The sequence below is a fragment of the Sphaerodactylus townsendi genome, linkage group LG08, assembly GCF_021028975.2.
Source record: "Sphaerodactylus townsendi isolate TG3544 linkage group LG08, MPM_Stown_v2.3, whole genome shotgun sequence".
NCBI classification, from domain to species: domain Eukaryota; kingdom Metazoa; phylum Chordata; class Lepidosauria; order Squamata; family Sphaerodactylidae; genus Sphaerodactylus; species Sphaerodactylus townsendi.
In genome coordinates, this window is record NC_059432.1 from 41,693,552 (window position 1) to 41,710,156 (window position 16,605).

The 16,605-nt window shown below is 50.7% G+C and overlaps 1 protein-coding gene across 12 annotated transcripts in view; it reads left to right on the forward strand.

Moving 5' to 3' along the window:
* The first annotated feature begins 428 nt into the window (after positions 1–428).
* EBF3 (EBF transcription factor 3) overlaps positions 429–16,605 on the forward strand; it is a 196,688-nt gene continuing 180,511 nt past the window's right edge. For 2 of the 12 annotated variants that reach the window (XM_048506447.1, XM_048506444.1), the window contains exons 1-4: positions 10,865–11,915; positions 12,288–12,444; positions 12,826–12,889; positions 13,681–13,736. In XM_048506447.1, the coding sequence (XP_048362404.1) occupies positions 11,782–11,915; positions 12,288–12,444; positions 12,826–12,889; positions 13,681–13,736 (411 nt within the window). In that variant the 5' untranslated portion in view covers positions 10,865–11,781. Of the gene's footprint in view, positions 531–635; positions 654–10,861; positions 11,916–12,287; positions 12,445–12,825; positions 12,890–13,680; positions 13,737–16,605 lie in introns of those variants that run through there. The other 10 variants (XM_048506438.1, XM_048506439.1, XM_048506443.1 and 7 more) reach the window with 10 other exon arrangements.

A 16,605-nucleotide genomic window follows, 5' to 3' on the forward strand; every position in this document is an offset into this window, starting at 1 on the left:
CACTCCTAGACTAGGAGCTCCACTTCGCTCTCAGGCGTGTTTGGGGAAAGTGGGGTCTTGGAAATCCCACCCTGAAAGTGAGTAGGCCGGTGGGAAATAAATCCTGTCCAATTGGCATTCCAAAAAAGTCGTCCCATTGGCACCCTGGTCAGCCACCAGGATGCCACTCCGCTAGGCGCAACTGCAGCCACCCAGCCACCCCAGTCCTCCGGGACCCGGCCTCTCCAAGGCGCCCTCTGTTCTGGCCCACAGGTCCGCTGTCCCGGTGCTGATCTCCACCCCCGCCCCCGCCCCTTCCCCGAGTGATCTCCCGCCCCATCCCTCTCCCAGCTTTCTCACCAAACTTTTTGCCTGTTCCCTGAACTCCTTCGCGGCCCCCCCACCCCCCGTCCTTCGCCCGCCTCCCCCAAGTCCCATTCGCTTGCGGCTCCCACCTCCCTCCCGTTCCGACGGGGGGGGGGGGCGCTTGCGCACTGCTGCGCTTCCTCGCATCCCTTTGCCCCGTGGAGCTTTCCCGAGATTGTCGTCGGGTAAGTAATGTATTAAATAGGCCGGCTCCACGCACGCCTGTCGGTCCGCAATAAGCACTCCTAGCTGTAGGCTCCTTGGGCGAACCCAACCCGCCCCGTCCATTGCCTAATTAGCCGTGCAAGGTAAGCGACCGGGTTTTGCCAGTCCCCGCTCCTCTACGGCGTTGCGCTCGCTCGCTCGCCTGCCTGGGGTGGCTGGCCTTGCTCTCGCCGGGGGTGGGGGATGGGGCGGGGGGGCTCCAGTCTCAGGTGTGGTCCTGATGCTGGGAAGAGGCAGGCAAAATTGCCCGAGGGAGGGAGGGAGGGGTGGAGGAGGGAGGAGGGAGGGAGAGGGGCTGCCTGGGTTGCTGGTCCTGCGCTGACTCCAATTAGGCTCGGGGGCAGATCGAGCAGGCAAGGCGGCCGGCCCGAGGCGGCCCCGTCGATTTCGCCGGCTCCACAATTGGTTGCATGCAGGCATCAAACCCGGAGGCAGGCGCCGGCTCCGCCGCTCTCGGGCTCCAGTGCGCTTCTGCCGGCCTTTCGCGCACGGCGTGGCAAAGTTTGCGAGGCGGCTTTGTTTGGAAGAGTGTCAGAAAGTTGGGTTGTTGTTTTTTCCCGCCGCGGATCCCGTGTTGGGGACACACGCCGGGGCTGCGGCGCTGCTGTTGGCGGGAAGATTTGGGGAGGGGACTTTGTCGGAAAGGTGTGACTTGGTTTTCCTGCCAGATCCTAAAATCAGAGTGAAGTCTTTGGAAGGGACTGGGAAACGCCAAAGGTGCTTGCCCTGGGGAAGGAGATATTGGGGAGGGGGGACGCCCACGGTGGAAGCAATTAAAACTCCTCCTTTCGGATTAACAACCACAAATTGATCGATCTGTCAGGAATACTGTTGATTTATGAAAGGTGCTTATTTCCTTGGTGTGGAGAATTTTATGTTCTCTAGGTGAAACTGAGTTCACCCAGCTCCAGAGTAGATTGATGTTTTAATAAAAATAAATAAAGAGAAAAAGCTCGCCTGGTCTTTGGGGACATCAACTCTCAAATCGCCGAGTTAGACTAACAAATCAAATTGTATTATCTTTACATTTTATCCCTTTTAATCTAATGTCTAAAAATGGGAAAGAGGTTTATGGTTCGAGCGGTTGGTTGGCGGTGTCGCCGCCCCCCCCCCCCCGCAACCCGTCTTTCTTTTTTAATATAGCGTCTTTAAAAGTTCAAATAATAAAGTGATCAATGTTTCATAAGCAAAATGGCACGGAGAAAGAGCCGGGGCGATTCTGATCAGCGGCTTAAACAGCAATCGAGCTCGCGAGAAGGAAAGGAGAGCGGGCGAGCGGCCGGCTTGGCCTCCCAGGCGCCGAGTGTCCTGTAGGTGGCACACTGTACCCGCTGTTCGGCTGCACAAACTCTTCTTTTCCATCTCCCCCCCCCCACTTTCCCTTTTAAAGCCAGAGGGGAATTGGGGGGGGGAGGGGGGACCCCGGCACTTGTTGTTTATGCAAGATAGCCCTGCGTTTATGTCTCAGATCTACTCAAACGCTTTTGACAAACTCGAGAAGCGCAAGCTTCGGGACAAGGCGCGGAGTTCAACGTGGCGAAGGGTGCCCCTTTATTTTGCGCGCGGGGGGAGGAGAAAGGGGGGGAGGAAGGGGTTGGATTGCAAGTCCCACTTTAGTGGGATCGATTATGCATATGTAAAACCCTAAACTTGAGGGCCCCGCCGCCTCTAGAAGAAGGAACCGGCCGCTCTTCATCCCCTCTGGGGAGAAAGAGCTTCGCCATCCATTCACCCACCGGGTCAAGCTGGACAGCGCCCGCGGCCCCGCCAGGAGTTCGAGTTCGGTGATGGGGGGGGGGGGGGCTGAGCTGCTTGTCTCTCCTCCCCTCTCCTTTTTTTCGCCATGTAAATTTCATTGGGACAAATTGCTTATTAATAGTCTAGAAGAGGAGCCCGTTTCTTTCTTCTTTTCTTTCTCGGCTTTATATTTATATATATAAATATATATATATCTCTGCATGGCCCCCAGCTACGCTCTGGGCAGCCAAACCGCCCAGCAGTTCCCTCTTCATTTCAATACCCGAAACAAAATGCTAATCGCTGCGCGCCACAAACGCCAGGCTCTCTCTCCTTTAAAACATATCAGTGCCGAAGTGAAACGAGCAACATTTTAAGTGACTCCATTAGCCGGGGAAAACAGATCCATCTTGAATTGGGGGCCGGCGGGTGGGGGGGAGGCTAAGCCAGTGCCTTCCCTCCCCAGCCTTGCTCCCTGGGAGCCCCGCTTTAGCAAAAAGGCTGAATAGTCTTTCCTTTTTCCCGGGTGAGTGGAGCCTCCCCGACGAACAAGTGACACGGACTCAACCGGCCCCTCCAGCAGCCGTCAAAGCGCCTCTCTGCCTCGGCTGGCCCAACTCAGCTGCTGGTGGATCTGCTTTTAAGGCTTTAATTATTGAAAAGGCAGAGCAGGGGCGGGAGAGGAAAAGCCCTGGCGCGGGGAGAAAGGGAAGATTTGCCTTTCTCCGTTGCTTTCCGGGTGGTGGGGGAGAGAGGAGCAGAGCAGAGAGTTGTCCTGGGCCCGTGGACGCTTTGGAGACGACCCTCCCTCTCTCCTAGCAGAGAGAGTTGGACCATCTGCTCCAAAGCTCGACTTCCTTGAGAAGTCGCCCTCAGTGCTGCCAGTCACCCGGCCAGCATTTGTTCCGGGCTACAAGCCATCAACTAAGAGCGGAAATGTTTTTGAAAACTCGGGATGCCCCCCTTCAATCTCCCCCCTCCCACCCCGTTTAGGCGCAACCGCCTTCTCGAGCGCGCTCTTGGAAAGGGAAAGTTGCCGGCGCACCACCAAGCTTTGATTCTCTGCGGGGAGATTTGGAAAGGGCGGGGAGGGGGGAGTTATCCTGCCCCCCGAGCTCGATCCAGTTCGAGCAGGAAAGCGTTAAGCTTTCTATTATTCAGTCGAGGTCTTGTTAGGCTGCAGTCATCTGCATTTTCCAACTCCGGCGTAATAAAAAAAAGTGAGAAGTTTGGAGACACCTTTCTTGATTATACCTTTGGCGATACTTTAGGTTTTACATTTAATTTGCATTTTGTTCTTGGCGAATATTGAAGTCTTGAGTGGAGGATTGAATTTTATTAGGACATCTGGACTGACAATATCAAATCAGACACCAGCGTCCCAAAGCATGCTAAAATTTCAGAGTTAATTAGAACGAAGTGTGTTTAATTAAAGCCAATTATAATATCTGCAATGATCGGATCGATCCTTGTTTGTTCAGTCGGAGTCGGAGGAGATTTGGACGGCGCGCTAATGAAGACGGGTCCAGAGGCGAACTTCTTCGGTTCTGGAAGGCGCGCTTGTTGGCGCGTTTGTTTGTTTGTTTGCGGGGGCGCCGAGCAAGGCGGGGACGCCGCGCCCTGGAAGAGGCAGGACAACAAAGGACCATTAAAAGAAACGCCGGCTCTGGCTGCCGTTTGGGAAGCCAGGCGCGGGCTCAGTTCCCCCATCACACCCCACCCCACGGCGCCCAAACTTCTTCCCCAAGCCGGGTTTTGCCAGGTCCAGAGCGCAGCCCCCCACCCCACCCCCTGCAACCCTGGAGGAACTGCTGGCTGGAACTGCTCTTTCCCAGTTTTCATTCATTCCTCGCAAAGGGGAAAGAGTTCCGTGCCAGCCGGTCCTCCCAATTCTGTCAGCCTTTCAACTCTTCTTCTGGTCATGTCCTCCCTCCTCAACCCCCCACTTTAGTCCCCAGGCATAGATCCGCCTGGTGCACCTAACCAAATGGAGAGCCCCCTGAACGCGACCCATTTCCTCTTCTCACTTCCAGTTGAATGAACTGCTGGTTTTGGTACTTGGCTGCCCTCCAGCCTCCTTTCTCCAAACCAGATCCTCGCCTGGAACAACAACCTCCTTACTCACAAGTAAAAGCACTTTACTTTCTTCAAGCACTTTTTCAAGGGGCTGTTTGCCGGGAAAGGCTCGGACCCTGGATGCCATTTGTTTGTTTGAGCTTTCGACAGACGGAGGCGAGAGCGCGGGGTCTCCCGCTCCGGGCTGTCCCCCTTCCTTAGCAGCGCAGTTGTCAGAGAGAGCCGGAGGGGGTGGGGCAGAAGGGGGGGCTGACTTTCCTATTTTGCTTATGCAGCTTTCTGAAATGAGGCATCGGCTCAATAGAGTCCCATTGATCAGAAAGGCCTAATCGTCTCCGAGTGCAGAAAGCTGCTCGCTGGAAGCGCAGCAAATAACCTCCCGTTTCATTAACTCCAACAAGACAATGGGATGGGATGGAAAGAAAGAAAAGGAGACACGCAGAGAGAGAGAGAGAGAGAGAGAGAGAGAGAGAGAGAGAGAGAGAGAGAGAGAGGCTACTTTTTTCCTCTCTTTTTTTTTGTCCGCCCCACTTTTCCAGCTCTTCTTTGCGCTGAAAATCTCCGCTTCTCACCCAAGGAGGCGCTGTTCATCAAACTCTGCGTCGCTTCCCGGAGACCAAAATTTCTTTACTTAGAGAATTAATTCTCTTTATTCGGGGAGATGGGCTGTGTTTGTGCGCGCGCGCGGGCGCGCGTTTCCAGATACTTGTCTAATGGGGTAAAAGGTCTTTCCTCTTTCCCTGCTGCTGGCAGTTCCCATCATTTCCAGTCCTTACGAGTAAGCTAAAAGGAGAACAGACAAACGATCCAGGGAGACAATCGACTGGAAAGCCCGCGATGGTATCAAATCGGGTCGCTCCAGAACTTGCGCTGCGTTTACTTGCCCAAGTAATTAGGAACTGGAGGGACAGGGCAGGCGGGCTGGGCTTTCTTGAAACGCATGCATGGGGAAACTTTGGCTGGTCTTTTTTTTTTTTTAAACACAGCCCGCAATTTTATTTTATTTTATTTTTTTTTACTGGGAGGCCGGTTTGGGAAACTGCTCCAGGTTTCCCAAACTCACTCCGGCTTGCAAAACAAAAAACAGCCGGCTTGCTTTGGAAAGGCAGTGGAAAGTCACTCCCGCCTGGGCTACTGACTGGCAGACCAAAACCCGGAATAATGTTAACACCTGCCATCCTGAAGCCTCTGCCCTGAGCTTGGTTGGACGATGGGCGCAGGCGGGGATTTAGCGCAGATTTGCGCCCGCGCCCTGCATTGAACCCTGTGGCTCTTGAAGCCCTGGTGGCGCGGGGTGGGGGGAATCTTTGGGGAAGGAAACGGTGGCCGGCTGGCTTGCGCGCGGGTGGGGGGGGGGAGTCTATCCTTTCCAGTCCCTGGGCTCGCCTGCAGCTCAGCTGGACGGCCCCGGGAAGAGGGGCCTTTGCCAGCCCTTCATCTGCGCAGCTGCTGCAGGAGCCAGGAGCGCATGGCGGCTTGGAGGCTGGAGCCAGAGCGAGATGCGGTGGAATGAAACTTCCAGCCCCCAGCCCTGATCCCTGCGCGCTGACCCTCGGGCAAGCCAGGGCTCTTTCTGGGAGGCTGGGTGGCCAGGGCTCCCTTCCAAACCTCCTCTGGTAAAAGCCTCCCTGCAGGGCAGGCGCCAAGGCTGGAGTTCCCTCGAGGAAGCTCGATCCACAGTGGCCCAAAGAGTTGTGCCGTTTAGTTGTGGAGGGTGCGCGTTGCGCCAGCCTCTCCAAACGGCAAGGAGCATCAGGATCCAAAGAGAGGCCCCCTGGCTAGCTGTTACCACATTGAAACAAAGAGTGGAAACCCAAATTTACAACTCCTCTAGAAACCAGGAAAGTAGAGTCTTGTTGATATTTGTTTCGGTAAAACCGGCATCAATTACTCCGAGTGCAACAAAGCGCGTTCTGAACCAAAGGCCCTGAAAAACAACTGAAATTGAAATATGGGGATTGGAAAGGTAACTTCGATTTCGTGTTCGGCCCTTAGAAAAAAAAAGGTGCTACGAATAAGGCACGTTCACAGTGGAAAAAAGGAGGTCAGGCCTTGGGCTGTGTGTGAGTGAGTGTGAGTGTGCCGACTCGTGCCTTGGGACATTTGTTTCTTCTCCCCCCCCCCTCTCTCTCCAAAGTTTCTTAGGCAGAAGGGGAAACTTTCCACGGCTTGGTGCGCTTGGGTGGCGGGGAGGGCGGAATCCATCTGGGGAGAGCGCCCGAGCCGCGTGGCGCTGAGCACCAAGCAGGATCCACGTGGAGAAAGCCGGAGCCTCTGAACCCTTTGGGATGCAATGCCGCTTCCTAATTCGGGAGCTGGCAGGGAGGGGATGCGCGAACTGATTGAGATAATAGTCCCGGGGGGATTATCAAGAAGGGGGGGGAGGAGGAGGGTTAGATAATGATAAAGTTTAGGGGGAAATCTTAAATCTTCTCCCGGGCTGGAGCAATGAGCCCATCAATTCGAATCTGTGGGTGCCAAGTACAGAGCGCGATTATGGGTCATTATGCTGCGAGTTGTAAGGGAACACAGAAAGGAACTGGGGAGGGTGTGTGTGTCTTAAACATGATTTATGGGGGGCTCTGAGATTTATTTTCTCAGGCTTTTAATAGACGGAGGCGGCACAATGAGACGCGCTGGATCCGGCCAGATCGGACATGTCGCCCGTCTGTTTTTGTTTCTTGCGGGGAGGAGGGGCGGGGGGGGGGGGCAGGGAGAGCGAAGTCTGGAATTAAAGCCGGGGGAGGACTCTGTCCCTTTAAGGTCACTGCATGCTCTGGTATGATGTTGGGAAGGACAGCTGGGCACTGGCCAGCTGACTGACTCCGGCTTGACATCTGGGAGTCCACTGGTGTGTGGCACGCGAATCGCTTGATGTCGCTATTTAAATGCAAATTTGTGGGGGGATCATTGAAGCCTCACCCCGTAAATTCACACAAAAGGAACACTTCACACACTCCAAGGAGGAGGAGGATCGTTACTTCGGGAGGTCTTGGCTGCAACATGCAAATCGCATTCAAATCCGCGGCACCTTCTGCCTGACTAACTTTGCTAAGGTCAAGACTTTTTTTTTTTTGCAAGGGTGGGGAGGAGCGTGGAGCGATTGGAGGAGGCTGGCTGGTCTGGCAGGGCAGCGTTTTCCCCCAGTCTGCCTCTCTCTTTCTCTCTCCTCGTTGACTCCAAAGGGACGGGCCCAAGGCAAAAGAGGACCACCACCAGGCTCTAGTAGCGCCAGGGTGAGCTGGCCTAGTGGAGACTGACTCTCCCTCCGGTTGCAAAAGTCAGGAAAAGTTTGATCCTCGGCAAAGGAAAGCACAACGCCTGCTTCCCCCGGGGGCTTTCTCGCCACGTGGGAGAGCAGTACTTAGGAAATGGCTCATTTCCCCTGTTGGAGCAGAAGAGAGCCCGCTTTAAACATTCACGTTGACTCTAGGGGCCCCTGCATTATTTGGGCACCGTTTAAAACAGCCCCCTGCTTTTACAGAGGAGTTATCCCTGTTCTCCCCTAGCCTTGCGGGGAAAGGTGGCGTGTCCTCCGGTGCACATTTGTACAGCCATGATTTATAAAAGAAAAACAATGCTCCCAACAATGAACAAAAGCCACTGCCTTATGACCCAAACACTAGTAGATATTTAAAATAAATTATTGGCGCGTTTCTCCTTGAATGTGGCTTGAAGAAAGAAAGAAAGAAAGAAAGAAAGAAAGAAAGAAAGAAAGAAAGAAAGAAAGAAAGAAAGAAAGAAAGAAAGAAAGAAAGAAAGAAAGAAAAGTTGGTGAATTATAAAGACCGTATTTTCCACGCTTTAGGTGCAAGACCAGATGATCTAGAAAATGAGCTGAAATAGATTCAGCCTCAGAGTCTGATGTGAAGAGCAGCTGACTCCCCTATTCCTGGCCAGATGGCTTCTGAACACAGATTTGCATTCATTTTCGCTTAATATCGTCCAAAATAGCGGGGCAGCTGCATTTGTTGTCAAAAAGGTTTAAAACTCTCTTTTCTTTCTGGGGCAGGATCCTTACCTTATGTGTCGGGGGCTTATGCAACTCTCCCCCCCCCCTTTCCTCTCCCCTTCAGTCAACAGTATCAGATTTAAAAGGATTTGTTTTAAAACCTTCTAATTTGGTAATCAGATTTAAATCGCCTTGGCGCGTGTAATCTGAATTAAAGATACTGTAAATGGTTTGAAGCATGATGCTTTTGTCAGCACGGGAAAGGAACAACTTTAACATGCTTCAGTGTGCTCTCGAAAATTTGCTGCAACCAGACCTTTGCTTGACTCTGAAATATCATTTTTTTGTAAAAGAGACACATATTTTGTACTTGATAAATCCAAGAAGCTTTACTCTCTGAGTACACAGTATTAAAAACAAACATGCCACACACACACACTCACACACACACACACACACACACACACACACACACACACACACACAGAGAGAGAGAGAGAGAGAGAGAGAGAGTGTTCCACCAACCTGTTCTATAACTTTTGCTTGGAAGACCGGCTCAACAGAACTGGTGTGGCATCTTCCCAGTCAATCCTACTGTAACACTCCGGAATTATTATGGAGACAACATTTTTATTTAATTTATCACGAATAGTTTCTATACACTTTGATTTAAGGTTATTAACATTCTATAGACAGTGGCATCTTTAATATGTGGCGATCACTTCTAAAGACTAATCTCATTACCCTCAAATAGTCATAAAATATGATTTTATTATACTTACGTATTTAATTAGACGGCCAGCAATGTAATGGATTTTGAGATCGGGTAGAGCAACAGCTTTGAAAATTCACTTATCTTTAGCAATAGTCATTAACCCCCAACACCAGCAAAATAGATTGCTTTCTAACGCATCTTTCCGCACCCCCACCCCACCCCTTGGAGGAGGAATGGGGGTTCCCCTGATAACACAAACAGGACTTCGATTTTCATCGATTAATTAAAATATTAATGTTCATAACCTGCCAATTCAAATGAAAGGAAGTCCTAATCCGGAGAAGACGGGAGATCTTTTTTATTCCACCCCTCTTGTTGCCATTTATATATCCACACATATAATCAGAGAGTGAAAGGAGAACATGTGGTGCTTCTCAGAAAGAGTATCTAGGACCCTATAACTTGAGTCATCCTATAAATAGGATTAGTCTATCTATCTATCTATCTATCTATCTATCTATCTATCTATCTATCTATCTATCTATCTATCTATCTATCTATCTATCTATCTATCTATCTATGAATAATTCACCTAGGGCAGCCATAATGTCTCACAAGTAATTAGCAATTTCACTCTTATTCCAATTCTAAGCCCTTGCACTTTTAAACTCTAGCACCCAACCTACATATTGAGGTATAACTCTTCCCCCCCCCCCCCCCCCAATTCCTCGAAGCCGGAGTTTCAGAGATGCTGTGATCTGTCTTCCTAACCTGTTACCGGAAAACAGTTAAAAGGCAACAGAAGAATTCCGTCACTTGGAGAGCACCGCCAGGCATCGATTGGGATTTTAAAGATCTCTTTACGGGTTTCTTTTCTCTGCCCACTATCAACATCAATAGGAGCATAACTTTATAGACTTTTTTTTTTTAAAACCAAAGGGGTTAGGAGACAGGGCGGGCTTCGGCAGGCGTTTAGATGGAAGAGGACGTTGGCTATTGTTCCTGGCGGCGTTAGCCTTGCGCGCTCGTATTGTTAGAAAGTTTGTGCGCCCTGGCTGCGCCCCCGCTGCTGACCCAGATGTAGCGGTGCCCGATTGCCGGTGGTAAAAATGGGGAAAAGGTACTAATCACCGTCTCGGTAGTTGGCAGGCCACTTGTAATATTCGCTGGGCTTAGATCATCCAATTCAACTGAAGACCTCCAAACTGAGCCGCTCGCGAGAGCAAGCCATTTCCAGCAGGCACCAAACCTGGCTGAAAATTGACCTGGCCTCCCTAATTTAATCCAAATATTGCTGCACGAGGGAGGGAGGGTGGGAAGGGGGACGGGGGGGGGGGGGGGATCCTGATAACTGGCATGCTTGCACCTGCTGATGGCCAGCTACTTCCGACACACACAGAGAGAGAGACAGAGTCACACACACACACACACAACACCTTCCGCAGCCCGGTCTCCAAAACGTGCCCGTGACCGGAGCGCAGTTGTGCCGCTCAGCGCACAGCTCTCCGTTGTTTGATACGGAGGGTTATTAGTCTTTTAACGATCGGGATTCTTTGCAATTGCGAGGCGCTCCAGCTGTCTTTTGTGCAAGGGAGGGAGGGGGGCAAAAAAAGCTAACTTCATTGGCTGCCGTTGCGCGCCCGCGTGTGTGTGCGTGCGTGCGGCGGGCATCTGCATATGATAATGTATATCTCTCTCTATAAAATAAAAAATAGCGGCCGAGTTCTAAGCGGTGGTGGAGGCGGCGGGGGCGGCGGAGGGGGTGGGGGGTAGGGGGTGGGGGCGGCGGGGCGGGCAGAGGCGCGGAGGCTGGCTTGCAGCAGTCACTCAGCACTAAACAAGCTGTGGAGCTCCGGGCGAAAGGGAGGCTTGGTCCGGCCCTCCATATATGGTCTTGGTCCCGCCCCCCAAACGTCAGGATCTGACAGCGCCGTTCCCGGGGGTTTAGAGTTTTGGCTCCCGGGAAAGGTTCCATTCCTCGGGGATGGAGGGCTGAGTTTTGCACGCCTCCCATCCATTCTGCAAGACGCGGAAGGCCCCTCACCAAGCTCTCCTGTGTCCGGGAACACCTCCATGGTAATCATTTTTTCGTTTATTTGTCTTTTGGAGCAGGCGAGCCGTGCCAGAAGTGGTCGATTCAGCAGTGTCCTGAAGAGGTTTTTTTTTTTTTTTGATGCTGTTTTACTAGGATGACACCACGTTGAGAAGCCTCGGCAAACAAACCACAAAAATTATTTATTTGGAAGAGGAAAGAGAGCGAGCCAAAGAGAGACCTCCGCGATACAGACGGCTGTAGTTTCTACTTTTTTTTATTATAAAAAAAGCAGCCCCCCTCTTCGTCCCCCACTCCACCCGCGACCCCTACGTTTTTTGTTGTGTGTGTGTTTTTTTAAACCTCCAAACTGGAACGCCATCCAAGTAGAACTGCTCAGTATATTGTTTATGTGGTGCCAATCCAGGACAGATTGAAGACGGAAAGACGCCTCGAACTGGGCTTTCCTCCGGCTGATCGCGGGGAGTAAAGTCATCTTCTTCGATTCCGGTCGCCAAGGAGAGTGGGAGACGGAGAGAGACAGAGAGAGAGGGGGGAGGCAAAGAGAGAGAGAGCACAAACACCCACCCCCAGACCGAAACTGCAATCAACTATTACCCCCCACCCCTTTGCTCTGACATTTCCCATCGTTTGTCACCCCTTTTGGTTAGGAGCTGGTCGGGTCCCAAAATTGTTTTAATGTTTGGGATTCAGGAAAATATACCACGAGGTGGGACGACCATGAAAGAAGAACCGCTGGGCAGTGGAATGAACCCAGTCCGATCATGGATGCATACTGCTGGGGTAGTGGATGCTAACACAGCCGCCCAAAGGTACGTGTGCCAAACGACCCCTCTCCCCGTCCGGCTCTGGCGCTTCCTCGGGCCGACCGTAAATCGCCCGCAGGGCTCCCGAGCAAGTCGAATCGCCCTGAACTCCGCTTCGGTGTTTGCAACCCCCCACCTCTCCACCCACCCCCGATCGCTCTCTCGCTCTCTCTCTGTGTCCTTCCCTCTCTCTCCTTTTTTCATTACATCCTAGTGACAAATCAAGCAATCTCCTTTGCCCCCAATGTAATTCCCATCCTCTCCCAGTGTTTTCCTCGGAAACCGTCCCCCATCCCCCCCCCCCCAGTCCCCACACTCAGCTCTTCCTCCGGGGTCTCCAGTTCTCACCGAGGCATTCTCTTCTTTTTCTCCCCGCAGTGGTGTGGGGCTGGCTCGGGCACATTTCGAGAAACAGCCGCCTTCCAATCTCAGAAAATCCAATTTTTTCCACTTCGTCTTAGCACTGTACGACAGGCAGGGACAGCCAGTGGAGATTGAAAGGACAGCTTTTGTGGACTTTGTGGAAAAAGATAAAGTAAGTTTTTTCTGGTTACCCTCCCGTCCCCCCCTTTCCATAAAAAGCCCCACACCGGCATGTGATTTAAATCTGATTCAAACGATTAAAGATAATTTTCACCTTGACTTAGATGCTGCCAGTCCTAACGGGACTCCAGAGGCGTTCAACCCACGTGTAGTTTCCCAAGTTCTGCTGCCAGGGCTTTGGCCTCGAAAGTGCTTTGCAAAGTTCTCTCAGCTCAGCCAGCTCTTTATAAACCTAGAAGTCACAGTTTCGCTACCGAGCAAACTTCAGCTGCCACCGAGACCCTAGACTGGGGAGCTGCTGCAGAGAACTGCCGGAGACCACCTATGGCATTTCGCCCTCATATTAAATGCAGTTATTTGTCATTATTTGCAGGAGCCAAACAATGAAAAAACTAACAATGGGATTCACTATAAACTCCAGCTATTATACAGTAATGGTAAGTTTGTTCAACCCAGCCTCTTTAATTTTTGTATCTCTAATAAGTCACAAGTTGTTGTTTTCTTTTTGGAGCCTTTAAAATATAAACAAAGGATATAAAGATTTTGAGATTAAAATTACATGACTTGCGAACACGAAGCTTCTTATGGCATAGGAGGAAAACAAAACATAAACGATCAATAAGTCAATGGTACTTTACATGATTAACCGGCTGGTCTTGAAGTCGAACGTAAAAAAAAAGAGAGCAAAAAAAACCAAACAAACCAAACAAAACCCCGAATCAATATCTGTTCCAATGCAACATCAGTTTTAAGAGATTTTTTTCCCCAGCAGTTTTGCAAATTAATGTTAATTATCCTGATTCCCTAGCTCCAACACGGCAGATGCAAAACATTTCACCTCCAAACAGCCTTCGAGTAGGATAGCAAATATTTACAAAGGAAATTATATTAGGAAATAAGCAATCAACGTTTATTTCTAATGTTGTCCTTTTCTGGGGTTGAACTTTATGTCAACACAGGCCACAGTTAATGAAACCTACATACAGTGGTTATCTCAGTTAAGTCTTGTATTTCCCTGGTTTCAGACAGCTACATCTTTCTGTTTAGATCATTTTTATTTGATTCCCTCCCTCTCCACAGACCATTTTAATGCAAGTTTTGACAACTGTACACATAGTGCCTTTTCCCCATGTTATCCAGTGTCAGATGTGTGCCTTTACATAGCTTTTTTCTAACAAGAGAATGTTTCTGTTTTGTTTCTGTTTTGGTATTTTCGTCCTCCTCGCAGGAGTTAGAACGGAACAAGATCTGTACGTTCGCCTAATAGATTCAATGACCAAACAGGTGAGCAAGTTTAAGTTTTTCTAAGAGTTGAGAGTTGAGAGTTGCCGAGTTTATGTCTGATTCTCCCTTCCGAGGGATTGTAACTCTTCAGGGCTTGGCTTGCTTCTTCTTCTTTGAGCTTCCTTGACATGTTAATTAAAATTCTATAATATTGACAAATATTTAGAAAGTGAAACGGGTTTATTGTTACGCTCATAAGCCTGTTATTAATTCGCTGCCCTTTGGAGTCAGATTTCAGTTTGATAGATATTAGGGGAAAGATGGGCTTTAAGGGGAAGGAGGACTCCAGTGTCGCCTCGATTTTATTTTAAAACAGTTTGGAGGATTACTTTGATAATGCCACTAAGGAGAAAGAGCATGTCTCTGTGAGTTGGAATCAAAGATGCTTTTCCTTTCTCTCTCCCCCTCCCCCTTTTAAAAAGGAATGATTTAGTCTCGCGAGACATTTATTTGGGATGTTAAAGTTAAATGTGTTGAGGTGAAAAGTCATCTTGTTCTCCGCTAGTCCAGATTCACCTCGCAGTCCCCCATCTCCATAATTCAAGCTCTATGCTCCAGGGGTCACCCAAACCCGTCCATTTTCCCTGAGATCAGCTCCTGTTTCTTCCTCAAACCCCTGTCATCCCTTGTAAATAACATAATTACAAGCAGGTCCTTATTAAATTATTTAACCTGTCTCGGTCAACTTTTCTGAGGATAAACTATGTGTTATAAGAAATCTTCCATTACAATTAAAAGCAACTCCTTCCGCAGCAGCTTATTAGCTGGATGTCTCAACTTCTTTATTTCAACCCCGCCTCCACAGTCCTGCGTTGATGTTTCAGTTTGCTCTAACTCTCCACCCCCCCCCCCATAAAAGATGCCACATATGTAAAGATGCCACATATATAAACTATGGGAAGTTCTGACCAACAATCTAAGTGGTGTCAGTCCTGTGTAAAACTCCGCATACATTAAAAAAAATCTGGAAGAGTCTAGATGTTTTTCACTGTTATTGCCTCTGCTTTTTTAAAAAAATGAATAAAATCAAATATCAGGCTTTGCTTGTGTTGCTACCGCAGCTCGTGCAAACTCCCAAACATTTTCTTTCTATTGTTTTATCATCAGGAAGTTTTCAGTGATCTTGACAAAAACAGGTTTAGATTTCAATGCGCCCAGTGGCGTTCTTTTAGAGCAAACCTGATCTGACAGGCAAACCTCAGTCCTCTGACAAAGACGGAGGCGTTGTGCCCTCCAATAATTATTTCAATAGGTTACAGAGAAGCCCCCTTTTAAACTCCGGAGAGCTCTCCAGTTGACAATGTCTTTTTTATTTCCTTTGTACATAGCGGCTAAATGTTTTCGGAAATCGCTGCAGGCTAATTAAGAGGGTACTATAGGCAGCTCTGTAAGTTTGGTGGCTCTGGAAGAAAGGAGGGAGAGGCAGAGAGAGGGAAGGAAAGGCGAAGATTTCCAAGCACGCTTTGCCTGGTAATTGAAGCTACGGATCTTTGCAGTAGCACCAGGGCTGGAAATAAAGGCTTTTAATCTCCCTTCGCTGACGGGGAGGAAGGAGGGGGAAAAATCGCCCAGTAACTGATCAAAGAGTCAATGGCGCTGAACCGACAGTTTATGGATTTCTGTTGGTGCTCCAAAATAAAAAATAAATCACATCTAAATACGCGGATTCATCAGAGGCGAAGTAACAATCGCCAGAAGTTATACGGCGCGCTGCAACAACAAACATTTGCAGCCGCTGGCCGCTTGTTATGTCTGCGGGGTCACAGATGACTTTGGCTTTCGCAGGCGATCCCGGCTTTGAGAAGGTGGCTGCTTGCTGCTGCGCAGGCTAGGCCTCGTCCCCTCTTCTGCCTCGAGGACTCTTTGCAGGCTTGCTGGGGGGGAGAAGCAGAGCGAACGCCTCGTGGCATCGCCAGTAGGCAAAGAAGTGGGGGAAAGACTGACTCCAAGGGGCTGGGGCAGGAGCCCAGGAGGAGAGGGGTCTCTCTTGCGAAGGGGAAAGGAGCCGGGGAGGTTTCTGCCGGGTCTCCTACTCCAGGCAGCCCGTTTGCGAGGCAGGCGAAAAAGAGCTGGCAGTCAATGGGAAGCCAGTGACCTAATGGCGCACAGACGGCTGGGGCCCAGGCTGTGTGAAGGGAAGCGAGGGGGCAGGGAGGGAGGGAGGAAAGGAAGGAAGGACGGCGGGCGGGCGGGCGGCGCGAGGGAGCCGAGGACCCCTTGTGTGGCGAGGCCGGGGGGCTTGCGGAGACGCGCGCTTGGCTTTTTCGCCTTCCTCCCCCCCAAGCCGGGCCGGTCTGCCTGCGCGCGGGGGAAACCTCCTGGGTGCGAAAGGAGAAAGCGGTGCGCTCGGGCCGGCCGCGTCCGCTCATTCTCCAGGGGAGGCTGGAGGGCGGGGGAGGGGCGCCTTTGCACGAGCTGCCCGGCGCAGACGAGCTGCTGCTGCTGCCGCGGCTGCTTACAGTCCGGTCAGGCACGACGGTTCCCCCAAGTCTGGCGAGCGAGCGAGCGAGCGAGCGGAGGGGGCTGGGGAGAGAGAGCGCGCGGCAGAGAAGGCGCACCTATAGCTCCGCGCCATCTGTTAGCTCCTCTGCTCAAAACCCACTCAACCGTGCGCCCAGACACACTTGCCTTTTTTTTACCCGAGAAAAATCATTGTTAGCAGTTTCAAAACAAACACCAGATTGCCCATTAGCACTTTCTTCCCCAAATATCAGGCCGATGATAACCATATTGCTTGTGCACGCTTCTGGGATTCCTCAAGGCGGTCGGGCACTTCTTGTTTTGATCAGGAAAGTGGGTGAAGAGAAACAACCGCTTTCTTAAGTGTCTCAAAATGCATCCAACCCGCTTGTTGGAGAAGGAATGCCTT